This window comes from Gossypium hirsutum, chromosome A11 (genome assembly GCF_007990345.1).
Source record: "Gossypium hirsutum isolate 1008001.06 chromosome A11, Gossypium_hirsutum_v2.1, whole genome shotgun sequence".
NCBI classification, from domain to species: domain Eukaryota; kingdom Viridiplantae; phylum Streptophyta; class Magnoliopsida; order Malvales; family Malvaceae; genus Gossypium; species Gossypium hirsutum.
This window is the reverse complement of record NC_053434.1, coordinates 115,531,150-115,547,832: the sequence shown is the minus strand read 5'-3', so window position 1 is coordinate 115,547,832 and position 16,683 is coordinate 115,531,150. Positions and strand designations below refer to the sequence as shown.

The 16,683-nt window shown below is 37.1% G+C and overlaps 1 protein-coding gene across 1 annotated transcript; it reads right to left on the bottom strand.

The window, feature by feature from the left end:
* Positions 1-681: 681 nt before the first annotated feature.
* On the bottom strand, positions 682-3,402 carry LOC107942984 (probable disease resistance protein At4g27220). The gene has a single exon (XM_016876711.1). The coding sequence runs from the start codon at positions 3,400-3,402 to the stop codon at positions 682-684; it is 2,721 nt and encodes a 906-aa protein (XP_016732200.1).
* Positions 3,403-16,683: the final 13,281 nt, after the last annotated feature.

The window sequence follows — 16,683 nt, the reverse complement described above, 5'->3', positions numbered from 1 at the left end:
GTTAGTGTCTCAAGGTTGCATCTGTTTTTTAAAAAATAAGACTAAGTCCTAGGGAGATTTGTTAGATTGTTAGAAGGAGTAACAATTTGAATTTTTTATTGAGAAAAATAAGACTAAGTCCTAAAGGTTGCTTTGTTGATGAATTAAATCATCCCTTCATTCATATTATTTTCTATGTTTCAATTAGTTCTTTGCTAAACTAACATTTATATTCACATTATAAAAATAAAACTTAATCAAATTCAATTCTAATAAAATTTAAATTTAATTTTTTCACTGTTTCAACATTTAGGCTCAACTCAGTTACATCCTTAATTAACTTAGATTCAGTTTAACTCAAAACAATCACACCTTAACTGCTAAAATGTTACACATTTGCTGCGCGTTAACCCGCAATCCGCTGCTTCCAACTTCGAACTAGTTTAATACAATCCTACAATTATTCAGTCATAACATAAATTTATATAAAGCTCCACCCCTAAAAACATGAATTCACGTAATATTTTTCATGAAAGAAATTATAATCATGTTTCGGCTAGGAACAAGTAAAAGTTTCAGTTGGTTTTTCCACAATTCCAGAGTGAGGAATTTCTATTCCACTTGTACAAAATTTAGAATACAAATAGCAATTAGAAGTTATTGAAAAAAAAAAACATCATTGGAGTTAATGTAAATTCAACACTACCAGCAAGACCTCAACAAGGGCTCTAAAATAGATTTGGCATTCGGATGATCCCATTCCACTGATTCCCACCACTCTTCTGGCTTTATACAAATAAGAGGGGAGAGAGGGCCAGATGGTTGAAGTCTAATATTATCAAGTTGGGAAAGATTTAAAGGCATTCTTTTTAATTTCGGACAATTTCTTACCTCAATTATTTCAAGTGAATCACAAATGATTACTCCATTAACACTGCAAATGCTCTTCAATTTTGGTAGATTCCATAGTGAAAATAACCTTAATTGTGGTAGATGAAACTCCATGGTAGCCTTTCCTCTTTGATTCCATCCAAGTTCTATTGCTATTATTTCCTCTAGCTTGTTACACTCCGATACGCTAAGCTCTTGTAAATTTAGTGGCAAGCAATTTGGAGAAAACAATTTTTTCATGCCTTTACAATTATATATATCAAGAAATTTAAGAGAGGAGAATGTGCTAAGTGAGATTAGGATAAACCTGGAGAAAAGCGGATATCCTTCGCTACAATTGAGATTGCACTCCTTAATGTATAACTCCTCAACATGTGGAAGTATAATCTGATTGGTATAGATATTACAACCACATAACTCAATGTACTTTCTTGTATTAATTTGCTCCACCCATCCTCTCTCACCCACGCGGATGATGTATTCAAGAGGCTCTTCTCGACCATGTAAAGCTTGGACATATGCATTTAAGTTGCGCAAGTCGTAAAACCTCCCTTTAAGAATTTCCAGTTTCTTCAATCCACCAACATCTTCTCCACTTATCAATGTTTCACCAACAATCAAGTCTTGAAGGCAAGAAAGTTTTGATAATGTTCGATCAGGAATCTCATGTAGGTCTCCTATACCATTCAAATTCAGGTAATTGAGTTTCAACAAGTTTTTCATCCCACAAGGGACTTCCTTGATATTTGTTGCTTCAAGATTCAACTCCTTCAAGACTTGAAATTTTGACAATGATGGCACCTTCTCTAAACTTCGACAATGACGAAGCAATAGCGCAGTGAGGTTCTTCAAATTAGTAATGGAATCTGGGAGATTCTTGATAGGATTTGCAGAAAGATCAAGAATCTTCAGTCTGTGCATATGCTTGAAGAAGCCTTCTGGAATGCTTTGTATATTACAACCAGACAACAACAGTGTTGTGAGCATCGGACACTTTGGTGGCGATATTTCCAAAGGATAGGGAAGTTGTAACCCCCAATTCTCCATCAATGAAACTTTTTCTAGGTCCTTTCTCCATTCTTGCATATCTGGTGGCTCCGTTAATCTCATGCCAGCTTTTACCAAGAATCGAGGTGTTCCACATGTGATATGTAATGCCATGTCCCTTACAAGATCATGCATCTTTACACATCTTCCATTTTCTGTTTCCGTAGGAACTTCTAACAAACAGTTGTTTATGAGTCTATTCATTATTGCACAACCCTTGTCGTACTCTGCTTGCCTACTGTTCATTTCTTCTACAAGCCCTTCTGCAATCCAAAGATGAACAAGATCTATCTCTCTGATTGCAAAATCTTCAGGATATAAGGCACAGTTGAGGAAACAGTGTTGAAGTTTTTGATCCTTTAAACGATCATAACTAAATCGCAATTGTTGGATCACCTCATCTTCCAATCCATTAACACTTTGTCTTGCTAGACTTAGTTCCTTTAGCGCATTCCTCCATTCAAAAAGGTCATCAAGTCCCTTCATACAAGCAGCTACAACAATTACTCCCAAGGGCAAACCCGCACAATGCTTAGTTATTGATTTTGCAACTGGTTCCAATCCTGGAATATTTAGAATATTCCCACCTACAATCTCCAAGAACAAGTTCCATGCCTCTTCTTCCGCAAGAGGCTTTATTTGAATTACTCTATTACAACCCACATGTCGACACACATCAAGTGATCGCGTTGTTAACACTAATTTACTCCCATTAGATGACTCAGGGATTCCTACCTTCTCAAGGGAAACCCTCTCCCATACATCGTCCAAGATCATCACAAACCTACTGAACTTGAAAGACAATGTTTCAAACAACATCCCTGCCCTTGTTGTTTCACATTCATTGCCAGAAAATTTTACATCAAGTTTACTTGCAAGGTCTTTCTGCAGTCTAGCAAGACTCATCTCCTTTGATACACTGATCCAAATCACAACATCGAACTTGTGGGTCTCTTTCAAGAGTTGATTGTTTATATGCTTCATAATGCTTGTTTTCCCTACTCCTCCCATCCCCCAAACTCCAATTTTTCGAACCTCATCATTCATCAAGCACTGCCAAATTTCTTCCATGCATAACTTCGTAGCTTCACCTGATAGAGTTGAAGTCGATAAAACTTGTCCAATCCGTCGAGAATTGTCAACCACCAAACCTTCAGAAAATTTGCCTTGTTGAATATGTTCTTCAACTTCCTTCATCCTCATTAACACATCTTCTGATTGGAAACCGCGTATAAGAGCACTGCTTTCTCCGATTCTTCCATCAAGGCTTTGTATTTCGCCATTGATTCTTTCAACATTTTCCAACCATATTTGGACCTCTTTCTTGAGTTTCTTTGTTGGCTGCAGCTCTGAGCTCACTCTAGATTCTATCTCTTCCTTCAGACCGTTCAAATCATTTAATTTCCTTTTAAGCGCATTCATATTCTGATCGAGGCTTCCGTGATTGTCCAAGTGTTTATCAATCTTATTCAGAAAATAATCCATAGCTCACGGTCAGGAATGCTGCATAACATGCAATATGTTAGAAACTAGGAATGCATTGTCAGGTCTAAAATTCTGTGCATACATGGATTCCACAAATTTTTTAACAAGTTATTAAACATGTAGGTTTTCTAGAGACATGTAAATCAAGAAAAATTCTCATCTAACGATTAATGAAATGAAAGCAATAATTAAGTGGCATAATTAAAAAGCCTTTCACTCACAAGTAAAATGGCAATCTCTTTTCTATATTGTAAATCATAGATGAACAAATTTAAAGAAAATTAAAAATACTTGTATCAAATAATTTCAATATCGTGCAGTCATTCTGAATCCATATAACAAAGAATCCTCACAGAGATCAATCCAACCATCATCAGAATTCTACCTTCAAATTGCCAATCCGTATTAGTAAAAGCTGAAGTGAAACATACCTGAGATCAAGAATTGATTGGCTTTGAATGTAAAATGAACAATGCAGAAATAAGCTATAGAAGTGGCTACGATATCATAAATATACAATATATAGCAAAGATATACCGAATCAAGAACTGGAATAAGGAAAGAAACACAACTATGTGACTTAAAGAAAAACTAGTGATGGTCTTGTAATTGAAGAAGCAAATCCTATAATATTCTAGTTGGAAATTAAATTTCAAACTTTCTAAATGGGGTTGTTTGACATTTTGCTGCCATTTCACATTTATTGCTTGTTTTATATTGATTTTATTATTATATATTTCTAACTTAACCACCCCGGAGTTGACAAAGTAAAACTGAACCACCCCGGAGTTGACAAAGTTAACATTCTTAATAGAATCATATATTTGTAGGTACATAATGTGATTATATTGCAAATATCCTTCATCCAATTATAGCGGTAATTAGTGCCAAAATACTTAATTAGAATTTTTAAAGTTTTGAGTTGATTTTGTTTAGTACAAAAATCTTTGTTTAAATTCAACCTAAGTTAAGTCGAACCTATTAGACAGAACGAATTACTTAACCTTTGAATAAATCTAATTTTTCTTCTTTTACTTTTCTACAGTTTCATGTGCCTGATACCACCTTAAAAGCATGAGTTTTAGAACACATGTTTGGGGTTTATATATGGATAAAAATCGACACTCACCCTAAAACTATGCCAGCATAATTATGAGCTTTGAAAGAACAATAAAAATGTGAAATTCAATAAATACTTCTTTGAATTAACTTGTTTGGAGATGAAATAAACCACCGGAAGAAGTTCCTTACTTACAAGTTGCAAATAATACGATTTGACACACTACTAGAAAAGACACTCAACTCAAATGGGTTTTCTCTCCCTGCATTCACTTAATCAAAATTCACCTACAATTTTCATAATTTTATTAAGTTGGGTTAAGTGCTATTCTCTATTTTCTATTTGATGTATCATGATAATGTTGACATTTGCAATGCGATAATTACCTCATTTGATTTGAATTAGATTAATTTACAGTTCAAGCAATTAAGTTTATTTTGGGATTTTTTTTCTATTAAATTTGAGTTATTTTTAGGAGTTAACTATAGTAGACGACAAACATTCTTAGATAGATTTTAAAAATCTTATTTTCTTTCACAATGAATAATTATTGAATGTTTTTGCGGAATCCTAACAATGACTTCCTATCTATATTATTATCGTGTCAAAGGATATCTCATTATTTTTTCAAAATATTTTACAAATACACTTGAGGAAAAAAAAGCATGATTTTATGCATGTTTGTGCTAAATGTCAATGATAATGATAGAAGTTAATCTGATAAGTGTTAGAGCGTGCATGATTTTATTATTTTGTGCATGATTTCTGTAAGCACTAAATTTTTGTCCGACTAGAGTTTGTGTTTAATTTTCAAAATTTCAAAAAAAAAAAAAAAATTAAAAAATAAAAATTGCATTTTGACACCTAAACTTTTCCTAAATTTCATTTTGACCCTTAAACTTTCTTTAAATTTCACTTAGACCCCTAAACTTTCATTAAATTTCATTTTAATCCTAAATTTTCTAAAAATTACATTTAGCCCCAGAAGTTTTGCTGCATTTGCGATTTGGTCCTTCAGACAAGTTACATGATTTGGGGCACCCACTTCCAGATTTTCAGGCCATAAACATGGGTGGCTGCTCCTTCCCCACTTGCTACCTGCAAAAAAGAAGCAAAACCAACTATAAAAAGGAGTTTAAACTCCAAAAATGAGGACACCCACGAAAAAAAATAAAAAAAAAACTTGCAAAAAGAGAGATTTTTTCGAAGGAAAAAAGAAGAAAAGAGAAAGAGGAGAAGAAAAGAAAGAGTACCGGCGTCGGAGGAGGTAGCGGCGGCGCAAGCGGTGGTGGAGGCTAGACTTTGAAGAAGAAGAAGGAAGAAGAAGGAAGAAGAAAAGAGGAAGAAGAAAGAAAGAAAACAAGAAATAATAAAAAATATTATAACAGTCGGGTCAACCCTACCCGACCCACCTACGACCCGATCCGACCCAGCAGCCCAAGAAAAAACAAAAAATAAAAAGAAACAAGCCCAAAAAAAAAATCAAAGCAAAAAAAAAAGCAAAAAAAAGAAGGGAAAGAAGCAGCACAAAAAAAAAAGGGGCAGGCCAACAATAGGCCCAATTCCAGCAGCCCAACAAGCAGCCAACAGGCCACCAGCCAGCAGGCCCGCGCAGGCCAGCCCAACAAGGCAGCCCAGCAGAAAAAAAAAGGAAGAAAAAGAAGAAAAAAGAAAAAAGAAAAAAGGAAAAAAGAAAAAAGAAAAAAAGAAGAAAAAGGGGGTTCAATTTTAGCAACCCGTTCGGCGAAGCTCGTGTTTTAGATTTTTCGGTAATTTTATTTATTTCTCTTTTAATTTAATGCTCGTATTTTTATGTTATTTCATTTTAATATTATTAGCATTTTATGCATTTTATATATTTTTATATTTTGTATTTATATTTATAATTTAATTAAATTTTAATTTTACTTTATTTTAAATAATTTTAATAAATAAGGCAACGAATCGGTTTAGCATCGAGTCACCGAATTCATCGCTATGTTGGGTGAATATCGATGGCTTATGTTAAATTCGGGACCCGTTTTAAAAATAAAAAATGTTCAAAAATCCTCGTATTTCAAAAAAATTTTCTCGTGTTTTAATACAACCCGATTAAATATTAAATTGAATTGGTTTGACACTAATTCGTCGATTTCATTGCCATGTTGGGGTGAATATCATCGATTCGTGTTAAATATGGTACGTTTTTCTAAAAAAAAATTCTTGTTTCAAATTTTCGAATCTTTAAAAATTACTCGTATTTTAGAAATTTTCGAATTTTCGCGTTTTCAAAAGTTTTCGTGTTTGAAAAAAAATTTTCGCGTTTAAAAAATTTCTCGTATTTCAAAAATTGTCGTTTTTTATAAATCTTCGTGCTTTCAATAATCCTCGTGCTTTTAAAAATTCTCATGTTTCAAAAATCTTCGTGTTTTCAAAATTCTAGTGTTTCAAAAATTTTCTTGTTTTCAAAAAAAATTTCGTGTTTTAAAAAAAATATTTCCGTGTTTTAAAAATTTTCGTGTTTTAAAAATTCTCGTATTTAAAATTTTTTTTTAAGAAAAAATTTTGTTTCAAAAAATGTCTTGTTTTAAAAATTCCCGTGTTTCAAAAAAAATGTCGTGTTTTAAGAAAATTTTGTTTTTTTCCAAAAATTTTCGTGTTTCTAAAATATTCGTGTTTACAAATTCTCGTGTTTTCAAAAATTCTCGTATTTTAAAAAAAAAACTTTCGTTTTAAAAAAGAAATACTGCGCTTCAAAGTTCTCGTGTTTTTTTAAAAAAAAGGGGTTCTCGTATTTCAATCGGATCACGACTAAATATTAAATGGAACTCGTATTTTTGAAAATTAAGACAACATGCGTTTAACGAGATACCAATTTTGGGCGTCGCGAGGGTGCTAATACCTTCCTCGCGCGTAACCGACTCCCGGACCCTAATTTTCTCTGGATTTTGACGTGGACCTAAAATTGTCTCTCTTTTTTTAGAAAAGTTTAAAAAAAAATTCTTCTAAAAAAGGATTTTATTTGGTGTCCGATCACACCTAAAAAAGATCGGTGGCGACTCCTCTTTTGTAAATAAAATTTGAAACTTTAATTTTTCAATAATCATTTCAAATAGCGCCTATTGCCAAATTTTTAGGTCGCTACAGCTGGCGACTCCACTGGGGAAAGCCTTTTTGAGAGTCGTGTCTGGAATTAAACATGTTTTGTCAAAATTTTCAAATTTCCTTGTTCAAAGTAAATATTTGGTCGTGATCCGAAAATCTCGTTTTCAAAATTCATGCATTTGTATCGTGCTGTAAATATTTCTTCTAACTTGCTTATTTGGTTGTTTTTCAGTTTTTAATTTTTATGGTTTTAATTTTGGTTTAGTTTCTTTAAGTGAAACGTAAAGGTTTATGAGTTGTTCCCCACACACCGTGCACTTGTATTTTCGCATAACATGAGCTCTCTACCCGGGCTCCGTCCGTTTAAGTGAAAGTAAACGCTACGCCTTCGTGAGTTAACTCGTCCCTCCGCACAGGCTAGTGAATACTTTCGGGTTACATATGATTTATGCTTTCGTGAGTTAACTTGTCCCTCCGCATAGGCATAAGTAAATGTAACCCCTCGAATTGAACTCGTGAGCCTGTGATAGGCTATGACCGAGGCTCCGTGTTAATCTTAGTAGATGATAGTACGGGCAATTCGAGTACCTATCTAGAACCAAAACCGCATATAATGAACCATACGAGCCACCTAACTAGAGCCATGCTGAACCTCCGTCCGTTTAGTAGTCACCAAAATAAGTGCACGGGAGGAACGCCTCTTACCTTTTGCACTTTCGCTTTCTATGCAAGGGAATCGAGTCCATTGGACCAAGTAGCTTAATTTGTTAGATTTTCCACAATTTTTATCTGATCATATGTGTTTTGCTAACCAATGTTGTTTGTCTGTATTTCTATTTTTCATCATGCATCATATACATCTTGTTAGGAAAGGGTTGATTAGAGATTGGTTGCCAAAAAGGGGTTTCTGATAGAGGAGTCAATTACACGAGTGACCGAAACGTTGTGTAATAGACTCTTTTGATTAAGGAAATGCCTAAATAGGGGCTATCTTGAAATTAACACCAATTTCTTGCATTTCTTTCATGACTAACAGTCATTTGACATTCATGCATTCATTCATTCATTGCATATTCCATACTCGTTCGCTGAGGTTAAAACATACAATTCGCTAGTTGTGCATACCATACGGGAAACCAGGGACATTCCACGGAAAATTGCCTAGCCTTTAACAGGAGAGTTCAAGGACTAATTGATGCGGGTATCCTATGATTCGATAGTACCAGTAATGCAACTGGGAACCCGTTCCCTAACCATACTGAAGGGAATGTGAGCACGGTGGGGAAAGAAGATGAATGGCAAGTCAGAAGATGTGTTTCAGAAATAAGGACGCCTCTGCAGAAAATCTGAGAGGCACTGGTTAAGAATGGATTGCTCTGTCGCCCTGGCGATAATCTCAGAAAAGAATGTCAGGTTCTTTATGATTTTCATGGAATTGTAGGGCACGACATTCAATCATGTGAGGAATTTAAAAGGTTACTGCAAGACCGGATAGATAATAAGGAGATTGAGATCATTAATGAAGGAGGGGCCAATGAGAAAGAAGTATGTGCCTCTGACAATCAATCGTCAGGTTGTCCGTATAGCGCTGATCGACCGTTGGTAATTTATTACGACGCGATGAGAGAGCCATTGAAACCACAGATGGTAATTGAAGTACCATCTCCTTTCCCGTATAAGGACAACAAAACAGTACCGTGGAGATATGATGTTAATATCGTTACACCGGAAGTTGAAAAGTCCAAAGCCATAATTGAAGATGTTGGGGAGGTTGGTCATTTTACTCGAAGTGGACGATGCTATTCTAAAGAAGTTGAACCGGTAAAGAAAAGTAGCGACTCGAAGCAAAAAGGGAAAGCAATGATGCACGAGGTCGAAGTCGAGCAAGAAATTCCACCCGTGCAAGAAACTAAAAAGCCTGTGAATGAGGAAGAAGCTCAAGAATTCTTGAAATTTATTAAGCACAGCGAATATAGTGTGGTGGAACAACTGAGCAAGCAGCCAGCACGAATCTCAGTTCTATCTCTACTGTTAAATTCAGAGCCACACCGGAACGCTTTATTGAAGGTGTTAAATCAAGCTTACGTGGCCAACAACATATCTGTCGAAAAGCTTGATAGGTGGGTAAACAATCTGAATGCGGACAACTTCATCTCTTTTAGTGATGATGAGATACCGCTAAATGGTAGAGGTTCGGTGAAAGCGCTGCATATCACGACCCGCTGCAAGGGCTACATAATACCGAACGTACTCATCGATAATGGGTCAGCATTAAATGTTATGCCATTGGCTACACTTTCCAGAATACCGATAGATTTGTCCTACTTAAAGCCCTGTCATTCCACGGTAAGGGCCTTCGACGGGACGAGGCGTGAAGTCATGGGAAAGATCGAAATCCCTTTGGAAGTGGGCCCCTACATATATGAGGTCGAATTCCAAGTCATGGACATTACACCCTCTTATAACTGCCTTTTGGGAAGACCTTGGATTCATTCTGCTGGAGCAGTCCCATCATCCCTCCATCAAAAAGTGAAATTCATCATGGATGGTTGTTTGGTCACAGTCGAGGGCGAAGAAGACATCATCGCATCTATCTCTGCTGATGCGCCATACCTGGAAGTAAGCAAGGATGCAGTGGAATGTTCCTTTCGATCCCTTGAATTTATCAATGCCACTTTCGTCGCTGAGGGAAATAGAATTCCAATGCCAAAACTGTCGAGAAATACCAGAATGGGTGTCAAGTTGACCGTAGGAAGGGGAGCTCGTGCGAGAAGAGGTTTAGGGAGATATATGCAAGGAATAGTGAGGGCTTTAAAGCCAGTGCACCACAAGGCCCGATACGGTTTGAGGTTCCAGCCTGACATGCGCCAAAGAAGAAGACAGTGGAAGAAGGATCAAGAAAGAAGAATTGCAAGAACTTTGGGCCGAGAACTAGAATGGGAACCAATAGAGTACCCTCCTTTGTCAAAAACATTTACATCTGCGGGAATGATGTACCCTGGACAAGAGGATCCACGAAACATGTTGGGATTAATTGAAAAGGATTTTCAGAATGTTAGTATAAATGTCATTGACAAAGAAGCTGGTGCAAGTAAAGATGTCTCGAGGATACGCCCTTGCCCTCCTGGTTTCATGTTGAACAATTGGATTGCTGAGGAGCTTCTTGTAGTTTATAAGCCTTCAGAGTAATGCTAAACATCAACCTTCTATTGTGTCCTTAGATATAATAGAGTTCTTTTGTAAGAGTTTGCATTCGCTCTTTATCATTTAAATGAATATCAATGAAGATGCATTTTGTCACGATTTTTCGCATTATCACTAATTTCATAATCATTTTCTCATTTCATAGCCTATCCTTACATTTGCCTCATTGCCATGACATAACATTTTGTTTGTTGTTTCCAATACTTGGATGTACCCCGATAGCTTCCTTTTCCATTCAACTTTCAGGTGCTCAGATATTGACGACATGAATAAGCCCGTTACGAATCTTGAAATTGATTTTGAGAAGGCTGTTTGCTTAGGAGAATTTGAAGCCGAAGAAAATGCTGAAGATTATGTCTCGTCTCCTGAATTGTTAAGAATGGTGGAACAAGAGGATAAACATGTTCTGCCTCATGAAGAATCTGTAGAAACAATAAATTTGGGCACTGAAGAGAGGAAACAGGAAGTGAAGATTGGGACTTCTATTTCAGAAAGTACCAGGCGTAGTTTGATCACTTTACTCCGCGAATACAAAGATGTTTTCGCGTGGTCATACCAGGACATGCCAGGGCTAGATGAAGATTTAGTGGTCCATAAGCTCCCATTAAAGCCAGAATGCAAGCCCATCCAGCAAAAATTAAGACGGATGAGACCCGAAATGCTGTTGAAAATAAAAGAGGAAGTCAAGAAGCAATTTGACGCTGGCTTCCTACAAGCCTCCAAATATCCAGAATGGGTGGCTAACATAGTCCCGGTACCAAAGAAAGATGGAAAAGTACGAATATGCGTGGATTACCGTGACCTAAATCGAGCAAGCCCAAAAGATAATTTTCCCTTGCCACATATTGACACGTTGGTGGACAACACAGCAAAACATTCATTGTTTTCTTTCATGGATGGATTCTCAGGGTATAATCAGATCAAGATGGCTTCTAAGGATATGGAGAAAACTACCTTCATAACAATGTGGGGAACGTTCTGCTACAAGGTGATGCCATTCGGGTTAAAGAATGCTGGGGCAACATATCAGAGGGCTATGGTGACGTTATTCCATGACATGATACATAAAGAAATAGAGGTCTACGTCGACGATATGATTGCTAAATCTCGAGGAGAAGAAGAGCATGTAATGAACCTCAAGAAGTTGTTCGAAAGGCTGAGAAAGTTTCAGCTAAAGCTTAATCCAGCCAAATGTACATTCGGGGCTACCTCGGGAAAGTTGCTAGGCTTCATTGTCAGTGAAAGAGGTATCGAAGTTGATCCAGATAAAATAAAAGCCATCCAAGAATTACCACCTCTGCGCACGCAAAAGGAAGTTAGAGGATTTTAGGGAGATTAAATTACATCGCCCGATTTATCGCTCAACTTACCAACCAATGCGACCCAATCTTTCGGCTTCTTCAAAACATAACCCGAGAGAATGGAACGAGGAATGCCAAGTGACCTTTGATAAGATAAAACAATATTTGTCCAGTCCTCCAGTGCTAGTACCGCCAACTCCGGGAAGACCATTAATTTTGTATCTGACAGTGTTCGAAAGTTCAATGGGTTGCGTACTGGGACAACATGACGAGTCAGGAAAGAAAGAAAAGGCGATCTACTACCTCAGTAAAAAGTTCACTGAATATGAGGCAAAATATTCGTCCGTTGAGAAATATTGTTGCGCTCTGGTTTGGGTAGCTCGGAGACTCAGACAATATATGTTGTATCACACGACATGGCTAATTTCAAAGCTGGACCCAATAAAATACATGATGGAATCGCGGCACTATCAGGAAGAATGGCACGATGGCAGCTCCTCCTTTCGGAATATGACATTGCCTATGTAAGTCCGAAGTCAATGAAAGGGAGCGCAATAGCTGACTTCTTAGCAACTCGAACGACAGAGGAATATGAGCCTTTAAGATTCGATTTCCCAGACGAAGACTTAATGTGCATCACAGAAATAGAATCCGAGTCATCAAAAGAGAAGTCATGGAAGATGTGCTTTGATGGTGCGTCAAATGCTTTAGGGCATGGAATTGGAGCAATCCTGGTATCACCAGACGGGAATCATTATCCGTTCACTGCAAGACTGAACTTCTTCTGTACCAATAATATCGCAGAATATGAGGCCTGTATCATGGGGCTTCGTGCAGCTATCGAACGAAACATCGAGATCTTGGAGGTGTACGGGACTCAGCCCTAGTGATTTACCAAATCCGTGGAGAATGGGAAGTGAGGGACTCAAAATTGATTAAGTACAGTGATTTAGTGGCTGGATTGACCAAGGAATTCAAAGAAATAACTTTTCATTACTTCCCACGAGAAGAGAACCAACTGGCTGATGCCCTAGCCACTTTGGCTTCAATGTTCAAAGCAAGTAGAGAAGCAGAAATAATGCCCCTCAAAATGAGCATATACGAGGTCCCTGCACACTGTTGTAGCATTGAGAAAGAAGTAGACGGACGGCCTTGGTTCCATGATATCTTAGAATATATCAAGAATCAAAGGTATCCCGAACAAGCGAATGAGAACGATAAAAGAACAATTAGAAGAATGGCAGCGGGATTTGTTCTTGATGGGGATATCCTGTATAAAAGAGGAAAGGATCAGATGCTTTTGAGATGTGTGGACGATGTTGAAACCAGAAAAATACTTGAAGAGGTCCATGAGGGAATTTGCGGAACGCATGCCAATGGTTTCAATATGGCCAGAAAGATCATGAGACTCGGTTATTATTGGCTGACAATGGAAAGTGACTGCATCAATGTTGCCAGAAAATGCCACAAATGTCAAATCTACGGCGATAAAATTCATGTAGCCCCTTCACCCCTTCATGTCATGACTTCTCCGTGGCCTTTTTCTATGTGGGGCATGGATGTCATAGGGCCAATTTCTCCAAAAGCTTCAAATGGACATCGATTATTTTTGTGGTTATCGATTACTTCACAAAATGGATTGAAGCCGCTTCGTTTGCCAATGTGACGAAGACTGCAGTGTGCAAGTTTTTGAAAAAGGAAATCATTTGCCGTTATGGTTTGCCTGAAAGAATCATCTCAGATAATGCCACGAATCTGAACAATAAGATGATGAAAGAAGTGTGCGAGCAGTTCCAAATAAAGCATCATAATTCCTCGCCCTATCGCCAAAGATGAACGGGGCTGTTGAAGCAGCTAACAAGAACATTAAGAGGATCATTGGGAAAATGACTGAGACATATAAAGATTGGCACGAGAAACTTCCATTTGCTTTGTTTGCATATCGCACATCTGTGCGAACATCTACGGAGCAACTCCTTTCTCTCTAGTCTATGGAATGGAAGCTGTGCTACCTATCGAGGTTGAGATCCCTCTCTGCGAGTATTGATGGAATCAAAGTTAGAAGAAGCAGAATGGGTTCGAGCTCGATATGATCAGTTGAACCTCATTGAAGAAAAACGTCTAAGGGCAATTTGTCATGGGCAAATGTACCAAAAGAGAATGATCGCAGCCCATGACAAGAAGGTACGACCAAGAGAGTTCCATGAAGGAGAACTCGTTCTAAGAAAGATTCTCCCAATACAAAAGACCTACGAGGAAAATGGGCACCAAATTGGGAAGGACCATACGTTGTAAAAAAGGCATTCTCAGGAGGAGCTTTAATCCTTACCGAGATGGATGGGAAGGAGTTACCGAATCCGGTGAATTCAGATGTGGTGAAGAAATATTATGCTTAAGATGAAAACCCGAAAAGGGCATCTTAAAAAAAAAAAAAAAGGGGATCAGGGCGAAAACCCGAAAAGGGCGTCTTGATTAATACAAAAAGATTAGGATGAAAACCCGAGAGGGCGTCCTAATGAAACAAACCTGGCGGTCGAACGGTAGGTCAAGTAGTGAGACTACAGTATTTGAAGCACTTCTGAAAGCTCAAAATTTTCTACGCAAGAAGCCATGCTCGAAAAGATTATTGATTGAGGAACGTGGAAGAGTTCATGTGTTGAATATCTAGAGCATTTGTATCCGTTGTATACGACCTTTTCTTTCTTTTTGACATTTTTACTCTCATTGGTTAACTTTCTTTGTTTGCCACATTTGAAATCAAGGAATATGAGATATCCTTTTGTCCCTACCTGACCATTCTCATGTATCTCATTATGTGTTTATTTAATGATAAATAGTGAAATGACATGCTCTAAACAAAAGAAATGTCAAGCATTACCCGGATAAGAATTGATAAGTGCAAGATCTTCAAAGCAAGAACAAAGTTTAACCAAGGGCAAAAGGGTGATATCTGAGAAACGTCGATTACTCGTAAAGCTCGAAGACAGGTATGAGGCCTGAAGAGAAGGTCGAGAATCAAAGCAATGAACGCAGATCCTCAACAATCGTGGCTAAATGGACATACGACAAACATGCTTAAGGAGCACCGCATAATCATGTAGGCATAAAAGCATTTAAGACAAACATGTGCATATAATGATACATGGCATATACAGGTACTCCAACAGAGCAAGAAATCTTGAATGAGAGTCGCACTGAATCAAAGGAAAGATACCTGAGTTCTACCAAAAGACTGGTTTTGGGTATTTTAATGTTAATGTTCATGCTTTCCAAAGAAAATCAACTCATATCACGAGAGGTGAGTTGAGCCTTTTAATTTCTGTTTTTCAAAAATCAACTCATATTGCGAGAAGTGAGTTGAGCCTAGGGGCACGCCAAGGTATTTTTAGTTTATGTTTTAAATTGACTCATATTGCGAGAGGTGAGTTAAGCCTTTTAATTTATGTTTTTCAAAATCAATTCATATTGCTAGAGGTGAGTTGAGCCTCAGGACACGCTGAGGTAATTTTAATTTCTGTTGTTAAAAAAATCAACTCATATTGCGAGAATGAGTTGAGCCTCAGGACACGCTGAGGTAATTTCAATTTCTGTTTTCAAATTCAACTATATTGCGAGAAATGAGTTGAGCCTCAGACACGTGAGGTATTTTCAATTTCTGCTTTTCAAATTCAACTCATATTGCGAGAAATGAGTTGAGCCTCAAGACACGTTGAGGTAATTTCAATTTCTGTTTCAAAATTCAACTCATATTGCGAGAAATGAGTTGAGCCTCAAGACACGTTGAGGTAATTTCAATTTCTGTTTTCAAAATTCAACTCATATTGCGAGAAATGAGTTGAGCCTCAAGACACGTTGAGGTATTTTCAATTTCTGCTTCTCAAAATTCAACTCATATTGCGAGAAATGAGTTGAGCCTCAAGACACGTTGAGGTAATTTCAATTTCTGCTTTCAAAATTCAACTCATATTGCGAGAAATGAGTTGAGCCTCAAGACACGTGAGGTAATTTCAATTTCTGTTTTCAAAATTCAACTCATATTGCGAGAAATGAGTTGAGCCTCAAGACACGTTGAGGTATTTCAATTTCTGTTTCAAAATTCAACTCATATTGCGAGAAATGAGTTGAGCCTCAAGACACGTTGAGGTATTTCAATTTCTGTTTTCAAAATTCAACTCATATGCAGAAATGAGTTGAGCCTCAAGACACGTTGAGTATTTCAATTTCTGTTTCAAAATTCAACTCATATTGCGAGAAATGAGTTGAGCCTCAAGACACGTTGAGGTATCAATTTGTCAAAATTATATTGGAAATATTTCAAATATTTTCAATTCTTTTCAAAATTCAACTATATTGCGAGATGAGTTGGCTCAGCCGTGAGGTATTTCAATTTCTGTTTTCAAATTCAACTCATATTGCGAAATGAGGAAGATGAGGTAATTTCATTTCTGTTTTAAATTAACTCATATTGCGAGAAATGAGTTGAGCCTCAAGACACGTTGAGGTATTTTCAATTTCTGCTTCTCAAATTCAACTCATATTGCGAGAAATGAGTTGAGCCTCAAGACACGTTGAGGTATTTCATTTCTGTTTCAAAATCAACTCATATTGCGAGAATGAGTTGGCCTGCAAGAC